This window comes from Rhinopithecus bieti, unplaced genomic scaffold, assembly GCF_001698545.2.
Source record: "Rhinopithecus bieti isolate Rb0 unplaced genomic scaffold, ASM169854v2 scaffold_2453, whole genome shotgun sequence".
In the NCBI taxonomy this organism is placed as follows: domain Eukaryota; kingdom Metazoa; phylum Chordata; class Mammalia; order Primates; family Cercopithecidae; genus Rhinopithecus; species Rhinopithecus bieti.
The window spans coordinates 105131-129993 of record NW_016804447.1 but is presented as its reverse complement, the minus strand read 5'-3'; the positions used below and the strand labels follow the sequence as shown (position 1 = coordinate 129993).

At 56.2% G+C, this 24863-nt stretch overlaps 1 protein-coding gene across 1 annotated transcript in view; it reads right to left on the bottom strand.

Moving 5' to 3' along the window:
- AHRR (aryl hydrocarbon receptor repressor) overlaps positions 1-24863 on the bottom strand; it is a 79737-nt gene that overhangs the window by 34124 nt on the left and 20750 nt on the right. Inside the window, exon 3 of the mRNA XM_017868357.1 lies at positions 16586-16692. Coding sequence (XP_017723846.1) covers positions 16586-16692 — 107 coding nt within the window. The remainder of the gene's footprint in view (positions 1-16585; positions 16693-24863) is intronic.

Below are 24863 nucleotides of genomic sequence, written 5' to 3'. Positions count from 1 at the left end.
ATTTTAAGTGGTTAAGTGGTACTTTTTTCTTTTTTTTTTTGAGGCAGAGTCTCATTCTGTCACCCAGGCTGGAGTGCAGTGGTGCGATCTTGGCTCACTGCAACCTCCCCCTCCCAGGTTCAAGCAATTCTCCTGCCTCAGCTTCCCGAGTAGCTGGGATTACAGGTTTGCACTGCGCCATCACACCCAGCTAATTTTTGCATTTTTTGTAGTGACAGGGTTTCGCCACGTTGGCCAGGCTGGTCTCAAACTCCTGACCTCAGGTGATCCACCCGCCTTGGCCTCCCACAGTGCTGGGATTCCAGGCATCAGCCCCCGTGCCTGACCTAAGTGGTTAAATTTCAATCCTTTTGAGCTCAGTGGCCTTAAGCATATTCACATCGTTGTGCAACCATCATGACCATCTACCTTCAGAACGCTCCCACCCTCCCAAATCCAAACTGTCCACATTAAACACGTGCCCCCTCTCCCCTCCCCAGCCCCGTGCATCCCACCCGCTTTCTGCCGCTGTGAATTTGCCTCCGCTGCGGACCTCATCTGAGCCGAATCCAGCAGGCTTTGACTTTGTTTCACTCCGCAGCGTCCTCTAGGTGGATCCGAGCCACAGCGCCTGTCCATTTCCTTCCTTCCTTTTTTAGCCCCCTCCCGACCCCACCCCCTGCCCCTGGTAACTATCAACTCTCTGTTTCTATGAGTTCCACTTTTTTAGATTCCACATACAAGTGAGATCACGCAGAACTGTCTGTTCATGACTTACTTCACTCAGCACCATGTCCTCCAGGTTCATCCATGGTTTGCAAATACCAGGATTCCCTTCTTTTTCTGGTTAAATAGTATTCCACAGTGTAGATACAGAACATTTTCTTTACCTGTGCATTCACTGGTGGACGTGCACGCTGTCTCCACGTCCTGGCTACTGTGGCCACTGCTTCGACAAGCACGGGGGCACGGGTGTCTCTGATTCTGATTTCAGCTCCTTTGGGTAAATGCTCAGCAGAGGCACTGCTGGGTCACCTGGAAGTTCCATTTTTAATTTTTCAAGGAAGCTCCATGCAACCTTCCATCACTCTACACTAATTTACATTCCTGCCAACAGTGCACGAGAGTCCCCTTCTCTCCACACCCTCACCAACGACTGCCTTCATCTCTTTGAAACAGCCGTCCTGATGGTGCGAGATGAGCTTGCTGACGTTTTCCATTTGCACTTCCCCGTGCCTGGTGATGCCGAGCACCTTTCCACGTACAAGCCGGCCATTTTGTGTCTCCTTTGGAGAAGCATCTATCAGGTCCTTTGCCTGGTTTTTAATCGGGTTGTTTTCTTGCTCTTGAGTTGGCTGGGTTCCTTATGTATTTGGGGTCTTTCCCGCCTGTCAGATGTATGGTTGGCAAATGCGTCCTCCCATTCCGTAGGCTGCCTCTTCATTCTGTTGATGGTTTCCTTTGCTGGGTAGAAGTTTTTCAGTTTGGTGTAGTCCTGTCTGTGTATTTCTCTTTCACTGCCCCACCGTTTTTAAGGCTGAATACTACCCTCTGTAGGTAGACACCATATCTTGCCAACCCGCCCACCTGTCAGCGGAGGCTTGGTTGCCACCTTGCTTTGGCTGGGAACACTGCTGCTGTGGCTGCATTTCCAGAAGGAAGGTACCTAAGGTTGAAATCACTTCACGACACTTCGCTCTTCCTTGCAATCCCCACCTGGGATAAAAGGTGACTCAGAGGCTGTGGTGAGGGTTAAATCACACTCTGTGTCCCGCAGAGCTGGCATCCTGTGGAACGATGGTGCCAGGCACACTTGACCTGCGTTTTGCCACTGCACCTGCCTGTGCTGGCTTCACAGCTTCACCTTGGAACTCCTAGAGTTCTTGTCCTGCCTGGAGATGACCGTGGGCAGTATCCACGAGGGCCCAGGATCGTCCCTGCCTGTGCTCAGCAAGATACAGGCCCTGGGCTGGTGCCAATGGAGCTCAGGGACTTTGTGGCCATGGAGGGACCATGGGCCAATCCCACACCCTTCCCATGTGGTGATACAGACACTGGGCAACCCAGAAAGCGTGGCCCAGAGCTGGCACCCATGGCGTCCACACCCTTTCTCTATGGTGGCTCCCATCTTGGGGGTCAGCAGCTGTGTCCGGAACTGGGGGACCCACACCACCACTGTGCCTCAGGCTGGCCCCTCAGGCTGGCACCCGCCCCTCAGACCCCTGCAGCCCCTCCCTCCCCTGGGATTTAGGCAGAGACAGGGTGAGATGACATGGGGTGCACCAAGGGGTCATTAGAAAACAGGTGAGAACGTGAAGCAGCCGGGGTCATGTGGCCTGGGGGGTGTCTGCTGAAAGGGAACGAAGTTCCCGTCAACCGCCTGCTCTGAGCCGGGCAGTGGTGACACTGAGGGGCCTCGCTCTCGGCCTGCACAAGCTGGAGGGGGTGCACAGGGCCTCGGGTCCTCAGCCCCCAGCCCTCCTGGCACTGCCGCAAAGGGTCTGTGCCCGCCAGCTCCTGCCACAGCTTTCCCAGTTCAGCGGTTGCCACATACTGATGATGTCCTACTAATAATAGTTCAAAGACCAAAGACATTTTCAAGGCTTGAGTATATAAAATGTCTTCTTAAAAAAGATTTTATGAGATTAGTCACAACCAAAAGCAACCTTAATTTTAACTCACAAGGCAGAATTTTTTTGAAAGAACATAAAATGCTGTTTGCTGTGTCATATGGATTCAATATCAGATTGACTTCTGGTCCAGCACTGTCACGCCAAATACTTTTACACATGTGGGCCCATCTTTCAAATATGCATCTCGAGAGTCTGTTTGTTTTCTCTCTTTCTGCCTTTCTAATCCTACAAAAGTTTTTTTTTTTTTTTTTTTTTTTTTTTTTTTTAACATGGTCCTTTGAAAATGAGATCACTTTTCCAAATGGAAAAAAGGATTTGGCTCTAAGGTTAAGGCTGCACTTTTTTTAAGGGGAAAAAGATCACATCTATGTGCTGTTACTGAACATCAGCGAATGGCACACCTGCCACTTCGCAAGAACAACGGGGCAGGTGAGGCCAGGGCAGGTGAGGGCCGGAGCCTCGATCTTCCCCAGGCACCACAGGGAACGGGGCAAATGTTCTGAGAAAGCCGGGACTTCCTCTGTCAAACCCTTTAAATATCCTGATCTCTTCCAGTTCCAGGGCAGAAAAAAATAGCCGGCAAGTACTTCAAAGATTATTTTTGTCAAGGTCATGGCAGAGGGAAAATGAGGGAAAAAGGAACAACCCTCCACAGCCCCCCGGCTGCCCCTCCTTGGAGTAAAGGGAAGTTGGGAGCGCTGTGCTCCCCTGAGAGCCGTTGCCACGGTTACGGAGCCACAACACCACCGCTAGTCACGCGAGCGGGCACCGGGCGGGCGTCAGGGCAGCTGGCCCGGCCTCCTGGAGCCAGATCACTCGCAGGGGCCGCTCCATGGGGCTTGCGTGCGTGCGAGGCAGCGCTCTGGCTTGGGGAGCTGAATAACTGGCTGTTTATAGATCCCACAAACAGTAAACGCAGCCTTGACTCTTCCACTGAGCAGCTCCAGCGTTTGAAAACAGTTCTTGAGAATGCAGCTGGTGGATGGCCGGACGGCCACAGAGCGGGAGGCCGACTGAAGCCCCGGGGCCCTGGGAGAGCAGGCAGACCGCGGCCCCCGGGCAGTCCCTCCTGACGCCCACCGCAGCCCCGCTCGATTAACCCAGTGTCCTGGGCCCCCTTCTGCCTGAGGGAGACCAGCCTGTGCCGACGGTGCCTCTGCCCTCGCCTTTGCTGTGGGCCCTTAGCCAGTTAATTCACCTCTCTGGGCCTTGGTTTCCTCCTGTGGAAGACGGAACGGCAGCAGTGAGCGTCTGTGAGGGCACGGTGAGCAGCAGCACCAGGCACCCTCCAGTGATCAGGGCAGCACCTGCTGTCACTGTGACTGGAGGGCAAACGGCTGTGCTGGACAGGCAATCTGATGTCCAAAGCTGATGTCATTTTCTAGAGAACAAAACTTAGGTTTTTAAAACTGGGATCCGCTTTCTGAATGCAAACACCCGACCGAGTGTGAAACTTACTTCACCAGAAGCAGAGTCACAACCCATAAACAAACGCAGCTGACGTTCCCACAGTGAATCTCCCTGCGGAAGCTCCAGGCCCATCCTGCCGGGGTCCTGGTGGTCGGGAGCCGTCCCTGCTGCTCCCTAAGCCTGGGACCCTATGCCCTGGGTGTGTCCTGCGCCGCCAGCCCCAGCCTCGGAGACCTTGGGGCCAGAGTTGGCCTGGGCCATCCCCCTGCAACTGCGGCTCCACACCCAGGAGAGCCTGAGGGGGCTCCGTGCTGACCTGGCTGCCTCAGAGCAGACAAGGAAGGTGGCATGGGGATAAGAACCACCTGGTAGGAAACCAATGGCAAGACAGCTGCCGTGAGGCCGAGAGGTGGGCATTGAGTGGGAGCTGCGGCTGCTTGGTCCTCGGGAGGAACAAGGTATGCCACGGTGGTGCTGAGCAGGTTGGCAGGGGGGGTTCTGAGTGCACCAGTGACCTTGGGTGGGGAAAATCCACCCAGAACAGACTGGGGCGGCTGCTGAAGCCAGGGCCACACACAGACCCACAGTTCACTGAGGGCCACTCACAGCCTCTGGAGCCTGCAGGACCCAGGCCTGGGCGCAGAAGGCCCTGCAAGCCCCAGCCCTTCTCAAATGAGCCCATCGGTGATGACGGCACTGCCTCCTCCTAGTGTCGGCAGCTTAAAACGGAGTAACAGCCAAGCGGGTGCGACCCCCGCTCACAGCGCATGGCACCTGAAACCCAGGCTGGCACAAACACACTCCCTCCACCAGGGACGCCCAGGACCCTCACCTGTGCTGAAGTCGCCTGCTGGGCAGAGCCCGGGATGCAAAGGTCCAAGCCCAGCTGAGCCGAGGGCAGAGCAGGGGCCAAGTGAACACCACTGACTAGAACTCTGTGTACCTGGCTCAGTGACCATAGATGGTCAGGGGCTAACTGGACAGTCAGGGGCTAACGTGGACAGTCAGGGGCTAACGCAGACAGTCGGGGCTAACATGGACGGTCAGGGGCTAACATGGACGGTCAGGGGCTAACGTGGACGGTCAGGGGCTAACGTGGACGGTCAGGGGCTAACGCGGACAGTCAGGGGCTAACGCAGACAGGGGCTAACGCGGACAGTCAGGGGCTAACACAGATGGTCAGGGGCAAACACGGACGGTCACGGACGGTCAGGGGCTAACGTGCAGTCGGGGGCTAACGCGGACAGTCGGGGGCTAACGTGGACAGTTGGGGGCTAACGTGGACAGTCAGGGGTAAACGGTGGAGAGTCCTGGGGATGTGAAAGTCACAGAGAGGCCGATGTGCGCCCCGGACACCTGCAGCAGCCTCCGAGGGGGGCAAGGAGCCGGGCACTCTGACCCAGCTGGGCAGGGGTCCCCAGCCTCCCAGAACTGGCCTGGGCTGTGGATGGGTGGGAGAGGCGGGTGGGGGTCGGGGAGAGGGTGGGCAGGTGGGTGCAAGGGGAGCTGGGCTACCCTCCCACTGTGCCCACTCTCAGGCCAGTGGCAGGGCCGGCACACTTCCTCCCTGGTGAAACCTCTGGCTATACCTTTGTTTATCAAATACATCTCATGAACTCCTGAAATGAAAGCCACTTCCAAGGAGTTTTGGAACATCAGGCCCAGCAGCGACAACAGACGGTAAAACGTGGATTTCTCTCAGCAGAAAGGCCGAGGAAGCAGCAGAAAATGCCAGGCCAGGAGATGAGGCCAAGTGTGTTCTGTGGGGCTTGTGGGACAGTGCCCAGAACAGAGCCAGGAGCAGGCTCGGGCGTCAGGGAGCTCTCTCCACAGTCGCCGGCGGGTGCCAGGGTGAGGCTGGGGCCACCCGCCTCAGTACCTCCAGACACGCAGACCCCAGCCATGGCATGCGGGGCTCAGTTCTCCACCCCCATCACTTCTAAAGTCAGGGACAGAGGTGGGTGTGGGATGCCCCCTCCCAGCCTGCTGTCCCCGCACGGCCATCCCCTTCAGCCCCCATGCCTCCCCTGAGGATGGGGTGCCAGGCCCAGAGGCCCGGGGCCCCTCTGTCTGGGTTGCCGCCTTGTCATGCGGGCTGGGACTCCCCAGCTCCTGAGCTGCAGGGCCCCGCTGCCCCATCCCTCTCTTACCCTCCTGGGCTGGTTTCCCCTGTGCCCCGGCTTTGTGCTCACAGAGCCCTCTGAGTTGTGGTCCTGTGTTATCATCTGGTGTTTTATACCTTCGCTTCTGGCCTGAGTTTCTGGACGACCCATGGCCTCCTAATCCTCATACCAGGGGCCCCTTAGAGCCAGGCTGCATCACTGCGTGGAGGAAGCTGGAGGAAGGGGACCCTCGTCCCTTTTGCTTCACTTCCTGTCCCCCTCACTCAATCCTCTCCCAAAGTGTCCCTCACAGGAACATGTGCGCAGCCCTAGCCAGAAGGGCTTCTAGGCCTTTCTTTAGGACAGCAGCCTGCAGCGGAGGTGCATCTCCCCACTTGTTAAATTTCAAATGCTGGACACTTTGGTTCCTGGGGACTTCTCAGGAATTTGCGGATGCTTTTTCAGAAACCACACCAGAGCAGCAGCGCGGCCCAGTGACCGTCTGCCGAGCGGCTTGGGACTTCCAGACACGCAAGGCTGTTCTCACAGCTGTTTTTGTGAAGCCCTGCTCGGCTGCCATTGGGCACAGGGCAGGGTGGAAGCTGGAGCAGGCGCCTCTGATGACCTGGCCTGCAGTGGCCTCTGGGAAGCCGCTCGTCCAGCCCCGAAGCTGAGAAGCTCCGTTTCAGGGAACTGGTGAGATTCCCCTGCTCTGGGCTGGTGAGTCAGCTGCCCTTCCTGTTTGCCACCTCGTCCTCTCCTGGGACTTTTATTCCCCTAATTTTCGGACCCTGCTCAGCCTGGTGTTCGGCCAACTGCATCCCACCACCAGAGCTCGTGTCTCCCAGACCGCTTCTGCCTGCATTCCACACCAGTGTCATTCAGGGAATGGGGATGCAGGGCAGCCAGTGTCAGCCACCTGGCAGGAGGGGGACTTGAGGACAGAAAAGCCGAGGGAACCCCAGGTCTTGGGCTATCTGGGGTTAGGGTGTGGAGGAGATTGGGAGCCACAGCCCAGGGCAGGGGCTTGGGGGTCGCAGTCAAAACACAGGTGGGAGAAATCACTTTCCTGTTCTGCCTCTGCCCTCCCAAGATGCCTTGGGACAGCCCTGCCTGAGGGGGTGACAGCAGGAGGCTGCAGCAGGGCCCTGAGGGGCAAGATCTGGAGACACGAGAGGTTGACACAGTCACACCACCCGCTCCAGCACCCACCCTCCTCCTCTTGTGCAAACCTCCAGGCTGGGGAGGACTCGGGGCAAAAGTGCTCCCTCCCACGGTGCTCCCTTCAGAGGTAAACTCCTCACCCAGGAACCAGCCCTGCCCGCCTGCCCTCCCCTCTGCCCTCCATGCAACCAGGGCCAGCCCTGCCCAACCCCACACAGGCCCAATCGGAGCCTGCGCCCACAGGGACCGGAGCGCAGGAGCCACAGCCAGGAAAATGGAGCCAAGCAACAGGCAAAGACAAGAGGGTTCCAGCACACAGGCAGGAAAGGAGATACCCTGGGGCAGAGAAAAGCAGGAATGAGGCTGAGCACAAAGCTGCAGCCTGGAGGCTCCTTGCAGGGCCTCCCTCCTGCCACCCAGATGGAGCCAGCAAGAAACCCAGAGCCGGGAGGGTGGCTGCAGAAGGACCCTGCCTGGGTAACAGCAGGTCCAGAAGATAAAACCAAGAATGGAGAGGGACACCACCAGTGCAGCGACAGACACAGAACGTCCAGAACCGAACATGAGAGACCTCGGCTGCGAAGAGCTCACAGAGCCCCCAGCAGGAAAACCAGAGGACACGTCGCCGCAAAACTGTCGACCACCAGAAAGAAAACAGGCCGGGCACAGCGGCTCACGCCTGTCATCCCAGCACTTTGGGAGGTGGATCACTTAAGGTCAGGAGTTGGAGACCAGCCTGGCCAACATGGTGAAACTCCATTTCTACTAAAAACACAAAAATTAGCCGGGCGTGGTTGTGCACGCACCTATAATCCCAGCTACTTGGGAGGCTGAGGCAGGAGAATCACCTGAACTTGGGAGGCAGACCTTGCAGTGAGCCAAGATCGCGCCACTGCACTCCAGCCTGGGCAACAGAGTGAGACTCCATCTCAAAAAATAAAAAATAAAAATAAATAAATTAATAAACAAACCATTGCAACAGCTCCCAGGAGAGCAAGAAAAGAGCAGATCCAGACCCACCAGGCTCAGCAGCAAGGCCACGTGGTCCTGTAGACACCAGGACAGGCTTCAGCCTGGAGCTCCACATGCAGCCCGCTACCGTCCACACACGAAGACACAGCAGCATTCTCCCACTTGCGAGGGCATCCAGAAGGTTTCACAGTGAGGCCTACAGCGGACCACTGGAGGAACACTCAGGAGGAGGAACGATCGGTTAGTGAGTGACGTGATTGGGTGCCCCAGGCTGCAGACGACACCTAACATTAGGTGCAAAGACAAGAATCTGTGACATTGGGATTAAGCTTCAGACACAGTTAACACGCTGCCAACGCGGGGAGGGCCAGAGGGCGTGTCTGTGCCAGCACAGGCCCTGCTGCAGGAACATCACAATAGAAGAGCCTGAGAAGTAGCAAATCAACCTGATTCTCATTTCAGAGCTCTCATTTCAAAGGCATCCCCATGAGAACAAAAGCAGAATGTGTACCTTTAGTTCAAGAAAGCTCAATTTGTCTAACAGAGGGTTAGGGGGAGAAAAAAAGAAACCAAAGGACATGCAGTAAATGGAAAATGCAAAACAGGATGACAGAAATCAGCTCCTAAAGAATCACAAGAAGTAGGTGGACGCAGTGAAAGAAGGTGCTTGGTGTTGGGGGAGATCCCTTGACCCGCCGCCTGCAAGAGACACCTACACCAAGAAGGAAACGCTGAAAATGAAGGGATGGGGGAGACAGTCCAAGCAGCCAGGAACCAAAGTAAGCCTGGGGTAACCACTGTAAGGTCTGACGAAACGAACGCAATGGGCAAGGAGAGTCGACGTGAACTGTGCCAGGTCTGAAGAGTCACACGGCATGCAAACCTCCACCGAAACCCAGCCGTTGTCCCTAAAACCAGCCTCCCTACCACATAACTTCCTGCTGCTTTGAGCGGCTGCTTTGAGTCCTTCTCACTGGCGGTTTGGGCATTTTCCTCTGTCTTGCTAAGTCACATGCTTATGTAACAAGTCATTGCTGGGTTTTCCCAGCTTCAGACACCGTCTTTAGGCCTGGCTGTGGACGCCGCGTCTGCACCTGCTGCATCTGCACCCACCTCGCCCTGCACCCGCCTTGCCCTGCGCCCACTTCACCCTGCTCCCACCTTGCCCTGTTCCCACCTTGCCCTGAGCCCGCCTCGCCCTGCGCCCGTGCACACTCTGGCCCTGCCTCACCCTGTGTCCATGCATGCTCTGGCCCTGCCTCACCCTGCGCCCACTTGCCCTGCACCTGCCTCGCCCCATACCCGTGAACCCTCTGGCGCTGCCTTGCCCTGCACCTGTGCACCCTCTGGCCCTGCCTCACCCTGTGCTCATGCAGGCTCTGGGCTGGCCTCGCCCTGCACCCGCCTTGCCCTGCACCCGCCTCGCCCTGTGCCCACCTCGCCCTGCGCCCACCTCGCCCTGCGCCCGCCTTGCCCTGCACCCGCCTCGCCCTGCGCCCACCTCTCCCTGCGCCCGTGAACGCTCTGGCCCTGCCTCACCCTGCAGCCGTGCACCCTCTGGCCCTGCCTCACCCTGTGCCCATGCACACTCTGGGCCAGCCTCGCCCTGCACCCACCTTGCCCTGCGCCCGCCTTGCCCTGCGCCCGTGCACGCTCTGGCCCCACCTTCCTAATCTGGCTGTGTCGTGACCGCCTCAGCTCCCCCTGCAGAGCTCCTGTCACCCGGGTGTGCATGGCCTGTGAATCCCCCACTCTGCCTGAGCAGCTCTGTGGGCCTGGAGTTGCTGCATCTTTGCTGACTTCGTTTTCCCAGGTGCTCACTCACTCACACCACTGACGTAGCTCACAAGCCTCTCAACTGAATGCACCTTCTCTGCCCTGGTTCCTGTCCATCTCAGCCTCTCTGGGGCCTCTCCCCTCTCTGTCTGAGGATGTTCTGCGTGGGGTGGTGGGTCCCATCTCTCCCACCGCCTCCTGGAGGGGCTCCCATCCCCACCCCAACCCCTTCTGTGGCCGGTTCTGGTGGAGAAGCCTCCAGGGACTTCCCAAGAAACAACCTGAAAGAAGAAAATCTCAGACGCCGCCCCTGGGTGTGCGTGAACTCCAGGTTGGAAGGCGCGTGTGCGTTTCCTCCCGGCCTCCTGCGTCCAGGTCTCTGGATCCTTTCCATGAAACCCGCCCCTCCTCTCTGGGAGCATTTAGGATCTTCTCCTTGTCCCCGAGGGTGGAATCTCACAGAGGTCCCAGCAGGAACTTCCAACCCGGAAACTCATGCCCTCGGCTCTGGGAAGCCAGCTCAGCCTCCCCCTCGATGACTGCCTCGCCTCCGATCTTCCTGGAGCTCTGACCCCCGGCGTCTCTCGGGCTCTGCTCATTTTCCTGACTTTATTATTTCCTCCTCTTTTTCCTTTACTCATGGAAAGACCTCTTCAGCTTTAATGTCAAACCCATCTCTGGGGTTGTTACGGCTTTTGCTCTCACGCTTTTAACTGTTGAGCCATTCTCATGTCTGAATTTTCTTTCTGCAGTGACTGATTTGCATGTGGCCAGTGCTGTGCTTTCACTGGTCTCCGAAGATCCTGATGTCAGCTGTCTTTGTCTCTCTTTTTAAGAAAATTTTTTTATTTTAATGCTTGTGTGTACATAGTAGGTGTATATATTTATGGCATGCCTGAGACATTTTGATACAGGCATGTGACGCATGACAGTCACATCATGGAGAATGGGGTGTCCATCCCGCAGCACTTACTCTTTGTGTTACAAGCAATCCAATTACATTCTTCCTTATTTTTAAACGTACGATTAAGTTACTCTTGACTGCAGTCCCCGCGTTGTGCCACAGATGCCGGGCCTCTGTCTTTTCTTCATTCCACGCGTCTCCATCCTTTCCAGCCTCTGTCTTTTCTTCATTCCGCCCTTTCCTTTCCTTTCCTTTCCAGCCTCTGCCTCCCCTCCCCTCTCCTCTCCTTTCCTTTCCCTGTTTTTTCTTCATTCTGCATGTCTCTGTCCCTTCCGGCCTCTGTCTTTTCTTCATTCCGCCTGTCTCTGTCCTTTCTGGCCTCTGTCTTTCCTGTCCTGTCCTGTCCTGTCCTGTCTCTGTTCTGTCTGCGTTCCACGCATCTCTGTCCTTTCCGGCCTCTGTCCTATCTTCATTCCATGTGTCTCTGTTCTTTCTTTTCTTTTCTTTTCTTTTCCTTTCCTTTCCGGCCTCTGTCTTTTCTTCACTCCGTGCATCTTTGCTCCCTCCAGCTCACCTTCTCAGGTTGGCTCACTCCTGTCTTTCATGGTGGCCTCCTTCCTTAAGAACCCAGCAATGCTGGCGCGGGTGCCAGAGTGAGCCTGTGCTGTGTGTCCTGGGGGCCTCCATATCTGTGCCCCGGTCCCTTCTCTGGGCCGCCAGACCCCCCAGAAGCCTTGTGGTGGAGCCGCCCAGTGCTCTGACGCTGGTCTGGGGGAAGGGCCCAGGCTCGGTGTCCAGGTTGCCCATCTGCCACCTCTGCAGGGCTGAGGAAGAGCCCCTCGAGCTCTTCCACAGAATGGGGGGCCTGGGTGGCTAAGGACTCCTCGCCTGTTCAGCAGCTTCTGAAGCACGTCCACCTGCATGCACACGCGGGGACTCCCGCTACGCAACACGTGGCTCCCTCACGTTGAATGTGGCTTGATGCTGGTGTCGTTGATTCACTTTGAGAACGTGATCCGAGTCACTCAGGCACCGGTGGCCACTGTGCCACTTCCCAGTGATCTCTCTGGTTTTCAGGGCTTTATGTGGACTCATGCACTGTGGATGCTGCTGGTTCAGAGCCTCTTCCCTTAAAGTTTGTTCCTTCAGCTGCATCTGCTGGAGCCTCGGCTCACTGTCCAGCCCCAGCTAGCCCCCCTCCCTCATCCTTGCCTTCGACAACCCCACAACCCCACTGGACCTCCGGGCTCCCCTCCAGGGAGGCCCAGTTGGGAAAAACAGGCACAAGGAGAGGAGAATTTGCCTTCTGTTCTCTCTTTCTCTCCCTTCCAGGGAATGATGCCTTTTTCTCCTCTTGCCCTTGGGCATCAGAATCCAGGCTCTTCAGCTCTTAGACTCCAGGACTTGCACCACTGGCCTCCTGGGGGTTCTCAGGCCTTTGACCTTGAACTAAGGGCTGCATCATCAGCTTCTCTAGTTCTGGGGCTTCCAGACTTGGACTGAGCCACACTACCAGCTTCTCTGGTTCTCCAGCTTGCAGACAGCCTATTGTGAAACTTGTCTGTCTCTGTGATCTTGTAAGCCTATTCCTTTAATAAGGCCCCTCACATATAACCTATTGGTTTTGTCTTTCTGGAGACTCCTAATAAAATCTATGTTTTAAAAAATCCCATGGAATCTATTTTAAAAAGTTCCAAGGACTACTAATGAGTTTAGCAAGGTCATAGGATACAAAGTCAACCTAGAAAAATAAATTGTACTTCTATACACTAGGAATGAACTAAAAATTGAAATTAAAAAAAAAGTCTTATTTACAATAAGAACAAAAATATAAAACTTAAACATGACTCTAACATAAATATGCAGGATATGTATGCTGAAAACTACAAAACACTGATGAACTTAATTAAAGAAAACCTAAATAGAGACACATACCATGTTCATGGATTGGGAGAGTCAGTATTGTTCAAATGCCAATGCTCCCCAAATTGATTTACTGATATATCACAATCTCAATCAAAATCCCAGCAGGGATTTTTTGTAAATATCAGTCAATAAGCTAATTCTAAAATTTGTATGGAAAAACAAAGGAACTAGAATAGCCAGAACAATTCTGAGCAAGAACAAAATTGAAAGATTCACACTATTTGATATCAAGACTTATTTTAAAGCTACAGTAGGTAAGATAATGTGGCATTACTGAAAGATTTAAAATACAGATACATAGAACAGAATACAGAGTCCAGAAACAGATCCACAAAATACAGCCAATTGATTTTCACAAAGGTATAAAGGCTGTTCAGTATGGAAAGGATAGTCTTTCTAATACATAGTGCTGAGACATCTGGACAGTCACATGCAAAAACAATAAATCTTGACCCCTACTTCACACATCTTATACCAAAGTTACAAAAAGTGGATCATAGACCATAATGTAACACATGAAACTATACAACTTTAGAATAAAGCATAAAAATCTTTGTAACCTTAGGTTAGGTAATGAGATGTGGCAACAAAATCAATCTACAAAAAGAGAAATTGATAAATTAAACTTAATCAAAATGGAATACTTTCACTAGCTGTAATATCCTGTCAAGAGAATAAAAAGACAAGTCACAGACTAGGAGAAAATATTTATAAATCATACATACGAGAAAGGACATTTTTCCAGAATATATAAAGAGCTCTCTAAACTGTATAGAAAACAAGCAAATAACCTGGTTTTCTTAATGTGCAAAAGATCTGAAAGACCATTTACCAAAGAGGACACATGGATGCAAATAAGCACATGAAAAGATACACAGCATTGTTAGTCACAGGGAAATCCAAACTAAAGCCCTAACAAGATTCCAGTATTAAAATGGCTTTGAAAAAAGTAACACCAAGTGCAAAACCAAAGATGCTGAGCAACTGAAACACTCATTCACTGCTGGGGATACGAGTTAAAACATGCTTACTATTCATGAAACGGAGACCTGCGCTCACAGAAACACCTGTATGTGAACGTCTACTGCAGCTCTATTCATAAACACCAAAACCTAAAAACAACCCAAATATCCCTCAAAAGTTGAATGACACATGGAGTCGATCCATACCTCATCAATAACGAGAAGCAAACCAGCGGCCCACAGCACCGTGGATGAGCCCGAGCCCTAACCTGCAGCAATAACAAGAAACCAGCTGGTGACCCGCAGCACCGTGGGCAAATCTCAACAGCACTGTGCTGAGTGAAGCTGACCTCCAAAGGCCATGCGTGTGACTCCGTGTGCAGGACATCCACAGAAAGGCATGGGAGAGCTGCAGGGACAGAGCACACATCAGCCGTGGCCAGGGGCAAGGGGCTGTGACTGAAAACAGCAGCAGAGGAGAAATGTTTAGGGATGGGATGGCTCCGAATCTTCATGACAGTGGCAGTCACATCCCACTGAATGCTGAAAAGAATGAACTTTAGTGTACGTAAATTTTTAAATAAGTGTTACAAAATGTCCCCTGCAATAACCATACACTTGAATTCTAGCTGAAGTTAAGCAGTCAGTGACAGCATCCTAGCCTGAGACAGACCACATCCGTGGCACTAGTGAGTCCTGCTAAACCCAATAGCCCTGTAGCCCACCTAAAAAATAGAATGAAAATCTCTGACTCGTATCGTACAGGGATTTCGGGGCCTGTTCTGGGTGCTCACGTCTCTTTGGATCCCTCCCCCTTGTTTCCCTCGCCAGTCTCCCACCTCTCCCCATTCCTCCATCCTCCCACTGTTAGCACCTGCACCAAGATGTGCACCAGGGGAAGCCACAGGCTGCGGCCCATCTGTCTTGGCTTCCCTGGAGAAGGCGGGGGCTTGGAGGACAAGCCAGTGAACTCAGGACAAAGAAACGCCGGGTCCAGACTACACTCTCAGGAGTCATTTCTAAATCATTACTAAAGTTTCTCTGAACGTGTGGAGCATCTCAAATAAATAAATAAATAAATAGAAATGCTGGGTCCGGCTCAGCCCCAAAGGGCACCTGGCGGCTCCAATCCTTAACTTCCTCATCTTAAATCAACAGATCATGGCCACAGGCACTCTGAAGCCTGTGCCGGCTCAAGGCTGTTTACGGATTTAGGGTGCCCTGCCATAAACGTCCCCTTTTTTCAGTTTATTGTGAAGAGATTGAAGATTAGAATTAAAAGCTGGGATTTGCTGTTGTTGTTGCTTGCTTTGCTTATTTTGCCCTGTTTGAATGCTTTTAAGCTTCAAAAAGAGCATATAATCCCTTTCACTGCCCTAGCAATGCAGTGAGGAACCCTCGCCGTATAACCTGCCAGATGCAATCTAAGAAAACTTCCAGAAACTTCTGTGGGCCAGAGGACATGAACCAGATGCGGTGGACTGAGACTTCAGGAACTACTCAACCTCCCCCGAAACAGAGTGAGTGTGACCAGCGCTCTGGCCAGGCAGGGGAGTCAGGCCGGGCAGCAGGAGGGCCACAGTGCCAGGAGCAGACGGGCGGAGACCCAGGAGCAGACCCTGACCCCGACCCTCCGTGCCTCTTCCAAAGCCTTCTTGGAGAGGCCGCCCTGAGGATAGCTCCAAAATATCCCACGCTGCTGGGAGCAGGACGGGAAGTCCAGCAGCAGGGAACCAGGCCCAGGTCTCCCTCCCCTAGGCTCCAGGCTTCCCAGGCCCCAGGAGCTAGGACCCATTCACTAGCAGGGTGGGGCAGAGCGAGCTGGGGGTTGTGAACTCACCTGGAGACACACAGGAGGATCTGTGGCGGGGGTCGAGCAGCCTCTCCCACGCACCGGGGTGCAGAGCTCCGCGGGAGACCAGAGGCTGCTGGCTGTGGGGCAGCCTGCCATCCCGGACCCAGTACCCTCATCTGGAGCGGGTTGGCTGGTGCCCTCCTGCCCCACCCAGGGGTCCCGAGTTCTGGCTGGAGCCCACCCTGTTACCCAGGAAGTGCCATGTTGTCCCCACCTCCTCCCTGCAAGCCCACCCAGCCCTATCCTGGGACCACCCAGGGCCTATGTCTCTCCAGCCACTGGTGGAGGCAGCAACCCCCTTTATCTTCAAAACGGCGAATGGATTCACCCCGAAGGCTCCACGCCACCATCTTATGTTGTTTAGGAAAATGGTCCACAGTCTCCCCTCCCAGAGGAGTAACAGTCCCCGCGTCACAGCAAAGGAAAACCCAGCACTTCAGAGTCGGGGGGATGGGGGAGATGGGGTGAAAAGCCCCTCATCACGGAGCTTCCTGCCCAGGCCCAGAGCTTCCAGGGTGTCACACAGGCCACCCCGAGATTGAAACCGCACCAGGGAAGCCTAATGCAGACTTTACCATATCCTTCATTTTAGGGGGAAAAAAGGCTTAATTTTGTACAAGGTTATCTCATTGACAAGCAAAAGCAGACGGTGCAGAATGAGGATGATTTTCTGACGCAGCACACAGGGCCGAGAACTCTCCGGCTGCCTTCCCTGTCCCAGCCCACGAGGCTCACACCCGAGGCTGACTCCAACCCAGGGACACCCTTCAACCCATTTTGGAGCCTACTTGTCCTGATAGTTATAAAGATCACAACGTAAGGGCCTCCTGGCTGAGGGTCTGAACATGCGTGACACAGAGTACCAAGTGTCAAGCGTTTGAGGTACCAAGGGTGGCACTCACCTCCAGCAGCAGCCTTCCCTCCAGCACGGCAGACCCTGCAAGAGGACGACTGTCTCTGGGCGAGGGGGCACCGGCCGCCGGCTGCCGTGAGCTCTGCTCCTGCACGACTGTCAGAGAAGAACAGACACGTTAGGCACCCCCAACCCCCGGCCTGGCCACTCTTCTTCATTTACGTCTTTCTTGTGCTTCCCCACGTTCACCCCACAGTTCTTGCCTGACAGCTGACCTGGGCTGCACTGACCCCTCTGCAGGCCACGCAGCATTCAGCAGGCCACGCAGCATTCCACAGCACAGTCCTGAGGGTCCAAGGTGGACCAGGAGGAGCCAATACACAGGTCCCAGGTCAGCCAGGAGGGGCAGGGGACACCAGGACATGGAGGCAGAGAATGACCTGAGGACGCCCCCATCCCCACTCTGTTCCGCAGAAACTGCTCTCTATCCCCTCCTGCCTAACCCCCCAGACTCCACACCCAGTCTTGGGACAAAGTCCAGCTTCCTGCTAGATCCCCCTGAAGCCACCCAGGGGGTCCCTGCAGCCCCATGAGACCCACGGCACTGTTGGGCTGCACCCCTTTAAGGGCTGGGCCGAGGCCCCCTGCATCCACGCGGTTCTTCTGTGCCCTGCACACCCGCATCACCTCTCCCTCCTGGAACCCCACAGCCCCCTCCCTGAGGAGCAGACCAGGCCCCACGCCCCCAGGGGCTGCAGAGCACTGTAGGGCAGGAAAAGGCAGGTCCAGCACAGCCACCAGTCCCACCCCTTCCTGGTGACTGCACACAGCCCCCAAGGACACCCCCACTCTTGAGGATGGTGCATTCTCCATTTTCGGGTGCAGAAGGGGACAGATGACATGTTCACCTCCCAGCTGGCTGAGGGCTGAGTTCTGAACCCAGTGCAGGTGCCCACTGCCCACTCAGTGTCCTCTGGAGACACGGGAGGGATGCCCTTCCCCAGCTTCTGAGAGGACTGAGGGGCAAGGGTGTCCCGGCAAGCAGCTGGCCCCAGTGCGTGGACCAAAGCACACCCCAGCGAGACCAGGGGGCACCTGCCGCTCCCATGTCTCCCGGATCCTCAGCTGAAGCCCCAGGTGGTATCTGCTCAGGAAGATGCGACCTTGCCACGGGTTCTGACCTTGAGATGGCACCTAAAGGCCAGCACGCCATCCTTCGTGGTGGGCATGCTGTGCCAGGGCTCCTGTTCAAGGGCAGGCTGGTCCCCGGCATGGCACAGCCCAGGCAGCCATTCTTCACCGGATCCGCCCACTTCCATGGCTTAGGGAGACACAGCCGCTTCCAAAGCAGCCCCTCCACCACCCTGACTCCCCACTGGGCCAGGCTTAGACTCCTGGCTGCCTCCACCCCACTGCTCAGGAAGAGCCCGAACCAGACAGAAAATCAAGTTTGAGGGGCACAGCCTCATCGAAAAGTGTATGTGTGTCTATTTGTAGCCCATCACAGTCCCAAAACGACGTATGGCTGGTGGATATTTTAAGAAATAGAGTAACTACTTGAATAAAAGCTTAATGTCTCACTCAGGGTGGGTTGGACTTCCACTCTCCAGCCCCAGTGGCATTGTGTCACCTGAGAGTGCTCTGAAATGTTGTGCCCTGAACTTCATCCTGGGCCACTGTCTCCTGCTCCTGGTAATCCTCCTGGACTTCCATGAAGGCATCCACCCGCTAGTCAAAGTGGTTCACACTTTCCTCTGAGCCCTCCTCACCCTGCAGTCCCTGGGCCTCCAGGACCAGTGTCTGTGGTGTCCCCAGGCCGTGGTGAGCACAGGTGGAGTTCAGACGCTGGGTTAACCTGCTCCCCATCAGGCCAGGACCCCGGAACCGGCTGCTGCGTTGGGCTACCACCCCACCCTCCACCAGAAAGACCATGCTGGGAGCCACTAATTCAGAATCTGAGGTGCCAGCTGCAGGATGCTGACAAGCTAAGGTGTCCTTCGGGGGCAAGGGCCTGAGTGAGGCGGTGAGGCAGCCAGGAGCCAGGAGACAGTGGCATGGGGCGGCCTTGGGACTTGGTCTCTCTGTCCCCCTCCTTCCCTGGTCTCTGAGCCCTCACTTCTCCCTGAACTCCCATAGCTGGTAAAAACTGGATTTTTGTTCACTGCACTAAATGTAACAAGAAAAGCCCCTTTTCTTCTGCCACAAAGCAGGACTATTCCGGGGAAGCATGAACAGTCCGCCGAGGTGGGGGCATCCCTGGGGTAGGGGCGGCCTCTTCCCACCTGGAAACCCCAGCATCTTAGCCTCCTGCCCTCCAGGTTCAGCCAGAGACTCCACAGTTCATACAACATGCATGTTCAGAAAGCTGAAGGCGTTTAACAATGAAAATCAAGATCTTTCTCCCAAGTGCAGACCCAGGAGACGCCAGTGCAAGAGGCACCCCGGATGTCCCAGCTGATGACCCCGAGCCCGGGGAGAGACCCGGGCAGAAGCGGCCCCACACAGGCGCTGCTGGGGTCGCCCCGCGAGACCCCCGTGCTGGCCCTGGGCGCTCCCCCCGAGGTCCAGGGGCTGGGGCGGCGCGGCTGGGGGCGCAGGCCTCTGTCACCCGCGCACAGACTCCGACCACCCAGGCGGCCTGTGCAGCCAAACCCCATTGCAGGGGTCGCTCCCGCAGCAGAGCCGACCCCGCCCCACCAGCAATGCAAACCGGCAGCCCCAGCCTTTTCCCCCGAGAAACTCCTAGGTGCGGGGCGGGGCGCGCCCCTCCCAGCATCGCGTGCCCCCCGCGGGCGCCCGCCCACTTCCCCCCACTTCCCCCCACTTCCCCGCAGCCGCCGGGCGCCGTCACGCGATGAGCGGCCCCGCCAGGCCTCGCGTGCGAGCAGCCGCCCCTCCCGCCCCCGCCCGCCCGGGGCAGCGCCAGGAGCCCCAGGGCGCCGGGAGAGGCAGGCGCGGTGGCGGGGAAGGGGCTCCGGGTCCGCGCGGGCGCTCCAGGTGCACACGAGGCGGGCGGACCCGGCCGCGGCCTCCGCAGGTCACCCCGCCCTCCCTGCACCTGGGGGTCCCACCTGAGGGTCCGCCCAGGGAGGAAACCCCCATCCCCCACCTCTCCAGCCCCAGTCTCCTTCTCTGTGATGTAGGGAGAGACTCCCCCCAGCCCACGCCACCGCAGATGCCCGTGGTGACGGCTTGGGGAGGAAGGGAGCTGGGAGAGCGGTGTCGTTCCTGGGGGCTGGTGAGAAGGATGGGCCATCACCGTGGCCCTCACAAGGCACAGCTGGGCCAGCAGGAGGGGGCCACAGGGCCAGGGCGGGAGGAGCTCTGTGCACCCAAGACCGCAAAGGCCAACCTGTCCTCTGCCTCCCAGCCACCGCCCGGCCTGCTGGTCCTGCAGGGTCTGCAGAGAGGGGCCCTGCCAGGACCACTCCCAGGGCCCGCCCTGCGGGCAGTGAGAAGCTGGAGGGCTGCCTGTCAGATGAGACTGAGCCGGCGCGGGCAGGGCCAGGGCCGCTGGGCAGGGCCGCCTTCTCAGAGGTGAACAGGCCACACGGCTGGGCCTGAACCCGGATCTGTAGCCTGGGCACCCTCTGTCCTGCCAGCACTCTGCCTACCGTGCAGAACCTCAGCCAAGTTAGAGATTCTCAGGGCCATTGCCAGCCCTCCGCCCACGGTTGCAGAGTTCACTGCAACCAAGAAGAGGCTCATCTGGAATAAGGAGAATGTGAAGTCAGCACTGAGGCCTCGGGTGACCCTGTGCCCACAGCAAGGGCTCGAGCAGAGTGGCTCCCTTGGAGGCTCAGGCTTCCCATGGGGTCCTGCTCAGGGCCCTCTGTTTCATCATGCAGAGAAGACTCAGAGCAAGGTGTCACCGGGAACCCAAGGCCACCCCATCTGGTCCCCACCACAGGCACTTGGACCTGTGACTCAGTCTGACCCACTGTCCCTGATGAAGAAGGAGCCAGAAGGCGGGTCCAGCTCTGCGTCTGGGTGATGCTGTCATGCCCAGAAACGAAGCCACATTGCTCCCAGTCCCCTGAAGCCAATTCCCCGGTAGGGGCGGGGGAGGCGGTGCAGATGGAGGGCGGGAGGTCAGCCCTGCTGTTGGAGATCACGCACCCCAGCCCTGTGCAGCGACTGAGGCTGAACTTTCCTGCTGTGTGCAGGGCTGAGTAAGGTCCATTTCAGGTCTTCAGTGCTGGATAGGGAGCTGGGCCCAAGGGGAGCTGAAAAGAAGGAGAGATGAAGAAACAGAAGAAGCAGAAAAGGCAAAGCGGGCAGAGACGTCCCTTTGTCCTTCACCCAAACCGCAGCCTGGACCTGGTTCTCAGGCTTCCTGTGACCGATCCCAGGGTGGACAGGGCCCAGGCTGGATTTGGGGCAGGTGACAGTCAGGATCCCAGCACCTTGACTGGGAAGAAGGACACGCCTCCGTGAGGCCCCAGCCCACAGCTCCACAATCCCCTCTGTGCAGTCAGAGGAGCTGGGCCCAGAAGCCAAAGGACGGATCAGCAGGGGTGGCCCCCCCCTCCAGCCCACCCCAGCCCTGGGGGAGGAGGGAAGGCCCTGAGGGGCTGTGTGCTGAGCAGCACCACTGCTTCCTATCCAGGAAGGCTGGAGGAGGAGCTCAACCAGCAGAAACCCTGCCGCTTCCTTCCTGTGAGGGCTGGAGAAGGTGGTAAGGAACCTGGCTGCTTCATGAAGGTCCCTAGTGGCAGGACTGCCCTGCCTCTCCGCAGAGCCCTCAGCAGGGCCTGAGTGGTGAAAGCGGCCAAATGAGAGGAAGGCCCGGGATCCCTTTCTTCTCCATCGTTTTCACCCAGTCCTTAACAGGCACATCGACCCTAAGCATCCTCATTTGAAGGGACAGAACTCCACAGACAGGGGCGTAAGGGAGAGAGGAGCAGGCGGCCCCCAGGCTGACTCGGTTTAGGACTCCCTCTAGGGAATCGTCCTAAGTAAAGCTACCTGGCAATCTGCAGCTCCTGGGAGCATTTCACCACAGAGGGCTTCAACAGTGACCACTGGAGTCGGTTCCACAGTTCTGGACTGTGAGTCCAGGACAGGTCAGCCCAGGACAGGTGGGCCCAGATGCTCCGTCCTACTGTGGGACACACAAGGGCTTACTCATGCATGAGGCAGCCTGCCAGCCCCTGCTGCAACTGCCTAGGGAATGGGACGCAGGATTCCCACCACCTGCTAGCCCATTACTTCAGAGCCCCAGAGACTCCCTCAGAAAGCCTAGAGCAGGGCTGGGCTGAAACCCCGACTCAGACAGGCAGCTGCTGTTGGCAGTCACAGCCGGCCCTCGAGCTAATGAGGACACAGGCCCAGTGTGCTGACCGACGTCACACGTCAACCACCTGCAGCACCAGGTGCTCTGATTAAATAATCCTGCCTGCAGTGTTGGGAGGTGTTTCCAGATGGGGGTCCTATTTGAATCCATGGGCTAGGTGAAGCCAGCAGTCCTCCCCAGTGTGGCTGGGCAGTCCGTGGGGGGGCTGGAGAAACTAGACAGGAGGAGTCACCCCTTTTTCCTGACTCATAGCTTGAGCTGGATTAGCCCATCTCCCCCTCTCCGGCCACGGGCGGGAATTTACACCAGCACCCGTGGCCCTCAGGCCTCTGGGCTTGGACTGAACTACACCTCAGCTCTCCTGGGTCTGCAGCTTGTAGTTGTCTGAGCCACCTGCTCATGATAAGCCTCCCCATATCTGTCTCCGGTCGGTTGTGTTTTACTGCAGAGCCCTAACTGACATGCCCCGCAAAGCCGGGCCTGAGGTCAGCCGAGAGCTCCGCACCAGGCCCAGCCTCTGTGCTCTGGTGCTTCCAAGGCAGGCCTCCTCTGGATCACTTCCTCCTCCAGCCACCCAGGGAGGTCGGACAAGCATGATGGGAATGTACCCGTACTTTTCCGTGTCCCCCTCCCCCCACGGACACCTGCACTTTCCCATGGGCTGCCCCTCCACCCCACACTGTCAGCCGTGCCTTCCCAAGACCTGTCCCCAACCCCATCACCCGTGCCTTCCCATGGACTGTCCCCCCATCACCCCCACCCTCCCATGGACTGTCCCCCCATCACCCCCACCTTCCCATGGCCTGTCCCTCCATCACTCCCACCCTCCCATGGCCTGTCCCCTATCACCCCACCTTCCCATGGGCTGTCCACCCCACCCCCATCACCTGCACCTTCCTGGGGGCTGTCCCCTGGGCACCACCACCTGCCTGGGGCTACACTCACCTGCCTGGGGCTACACCCACTGTGAGACTCTGAGGGTCCTGGGGGTGGCGGATGACCTTGATGAAAATTTCCCTTGAACCTGATTTCACTTGCCCCTGCTCCCAGCTCAGGCTCCCTCCTGAAGACCCTTAAGACACTCTCCCATCCAGAAGTTGGATGGAGGAGTTGGATGGGATGCTCTGAGAAGCCTGGGACGTCCACCCAACGCTTCCCCGACGCCTGCTTTCGCCAGAATTGCCTGACCTGACTGTGGATCCAGGAAATGCAGCACAACCGTAACAAGGGAAGTAAATGAGCAGGGCTTCCAGCGAGGGCCCAGGAGGACAGGGCACCAGTGAGGACCCAGGAGGACGGGGCACCAGCGAGGCCCCGGGAGGACAGGGCAGTGCTCTCAGAGCCAAGACATTCCCAGGAGGGCACCTCTGACCCCTGCTCCCACACCCCAACCGTTTCTACAAATGCCTTTGCAAGTTTTACGTCAAATGAGGGGACCACAGCCTCAAGGCTTTCAAATATTCAAACTCTCCCTTCCTTCACTTCTCAAGAACTGGATGACAAAACCATTTGGCCTTTTGAAGATGAAATGTAATATGTACATTCTGGAAGAAAATGTCATTTAGCGATTCTTGATGGCTACAAATTGTATTTGTACCACCCACTTACTTTCTGAACAGGTGTGTTCTGCACTGGGATGCACAGAATTCTGTCCCAGCTTCTGTACAAGAAAGGTTTAGAGGAAGCACTTGGGACGGACACTCTGTGCCAGAGCGTGGGACAAGCACAGCTCTCCCCAGTGGCCCAGGAGGCATCAGGAGCACTCAGGCAGGTGACAAACACTCAGAGCAAAGCAAGTGCCCACAGAGGGAGCCCAGGGAGCCAGGGGGCCCAGGCTCGTGCAGTGGGAGGCCTCAGCTCCTGAGTCGGGCTGTGCTGTATGCTTGCCTAGATGTGGGTCTATTCACCTGCAAGGAGCATGCGCCCCAGTCTTGCAAAGCAGGCAAGTCCACCCTGTGGGACAAAGCTGCCCCGTCAGGCTGTGGGCGGGAGGGAACCAGGACTGTGAGGGTCCCGGAGAGCCCTCAGGCATCCCAGAAAACAGCATGCACCAGGCTGGGGGGTTAAGACAGAATGCCCAGGAAGAGAGAGGGTGTGAGGAAGAGTGTGAGAAGCGGATGATTGTGCCTTGCTGCTTTTGACACATGGGTGGGTGTATATTTAACGGAGTGTGAGGGAATGCATTCGAGGTGCTCACTGAGGGCAGAGAGAAGCAGCACGTGAGAAGGGGTTCCAGCAAGTGAGTGCTGGGTGGGCGAGTGTCCTTCCAAAATCCTTAGTGACAACTTGTGGGGCAGAGGGGTTAAAATGCCCTTCAAAGGCCCAAATTCCCCTCAGCAAGAAAAGCATCAGGAGTATAAATAAACACACTCATTTCACACAGACACGATATTTATAAAACTGGGGGCACCCCTAAGACATATACTGCATCAAGTTGTTGAATTTCCTATAGCAAGAATTTCCAGATTTTTCAGAAAGCACCAGAGAGCTTTAGAGATTTCACACTTCTTACAGCGCAAAATGAACCACAAAAAAATGCATTTCCTCTGAGCCAGCGGAGACTGGGGAGGCTGCAGCTGGCAGTGCCCACGCGTTTCTCTGGTCAAGAGAATGCGGCTCTAACCACTTTCTGAGATCACAGAACCCGTGGGCCTCGGGGGGGCTCTGCGGTCACCAGAGTCACACGCTCGTCCTGCAGAGGAAACACACCCTGGCCTTGGAACCCCATGTTATCGTGGAAGATGCAACCAAAAATAGCTTTTTGGGGAAAAAAGAATACTTGCACACATTGCAAATCCATATTCTCTTCATGATGCGAAACATCTGGCATAAGCAAACTATTTGGGCATTCTTGTTGCATTTCAACATATCAAAGAAAAGCACAGCAGGGACAAGCCAAGGGTTCAAGAAACATTTTGTAAAACAAAACCCAAAAAACTGCTGGTGCTGTTTAACAATCAAATATTCAGTCAATCAGTGTGCAGTGCACAGGTGTACAGATGAGTGAGCAGGCAACACTGCAGGCCACTAA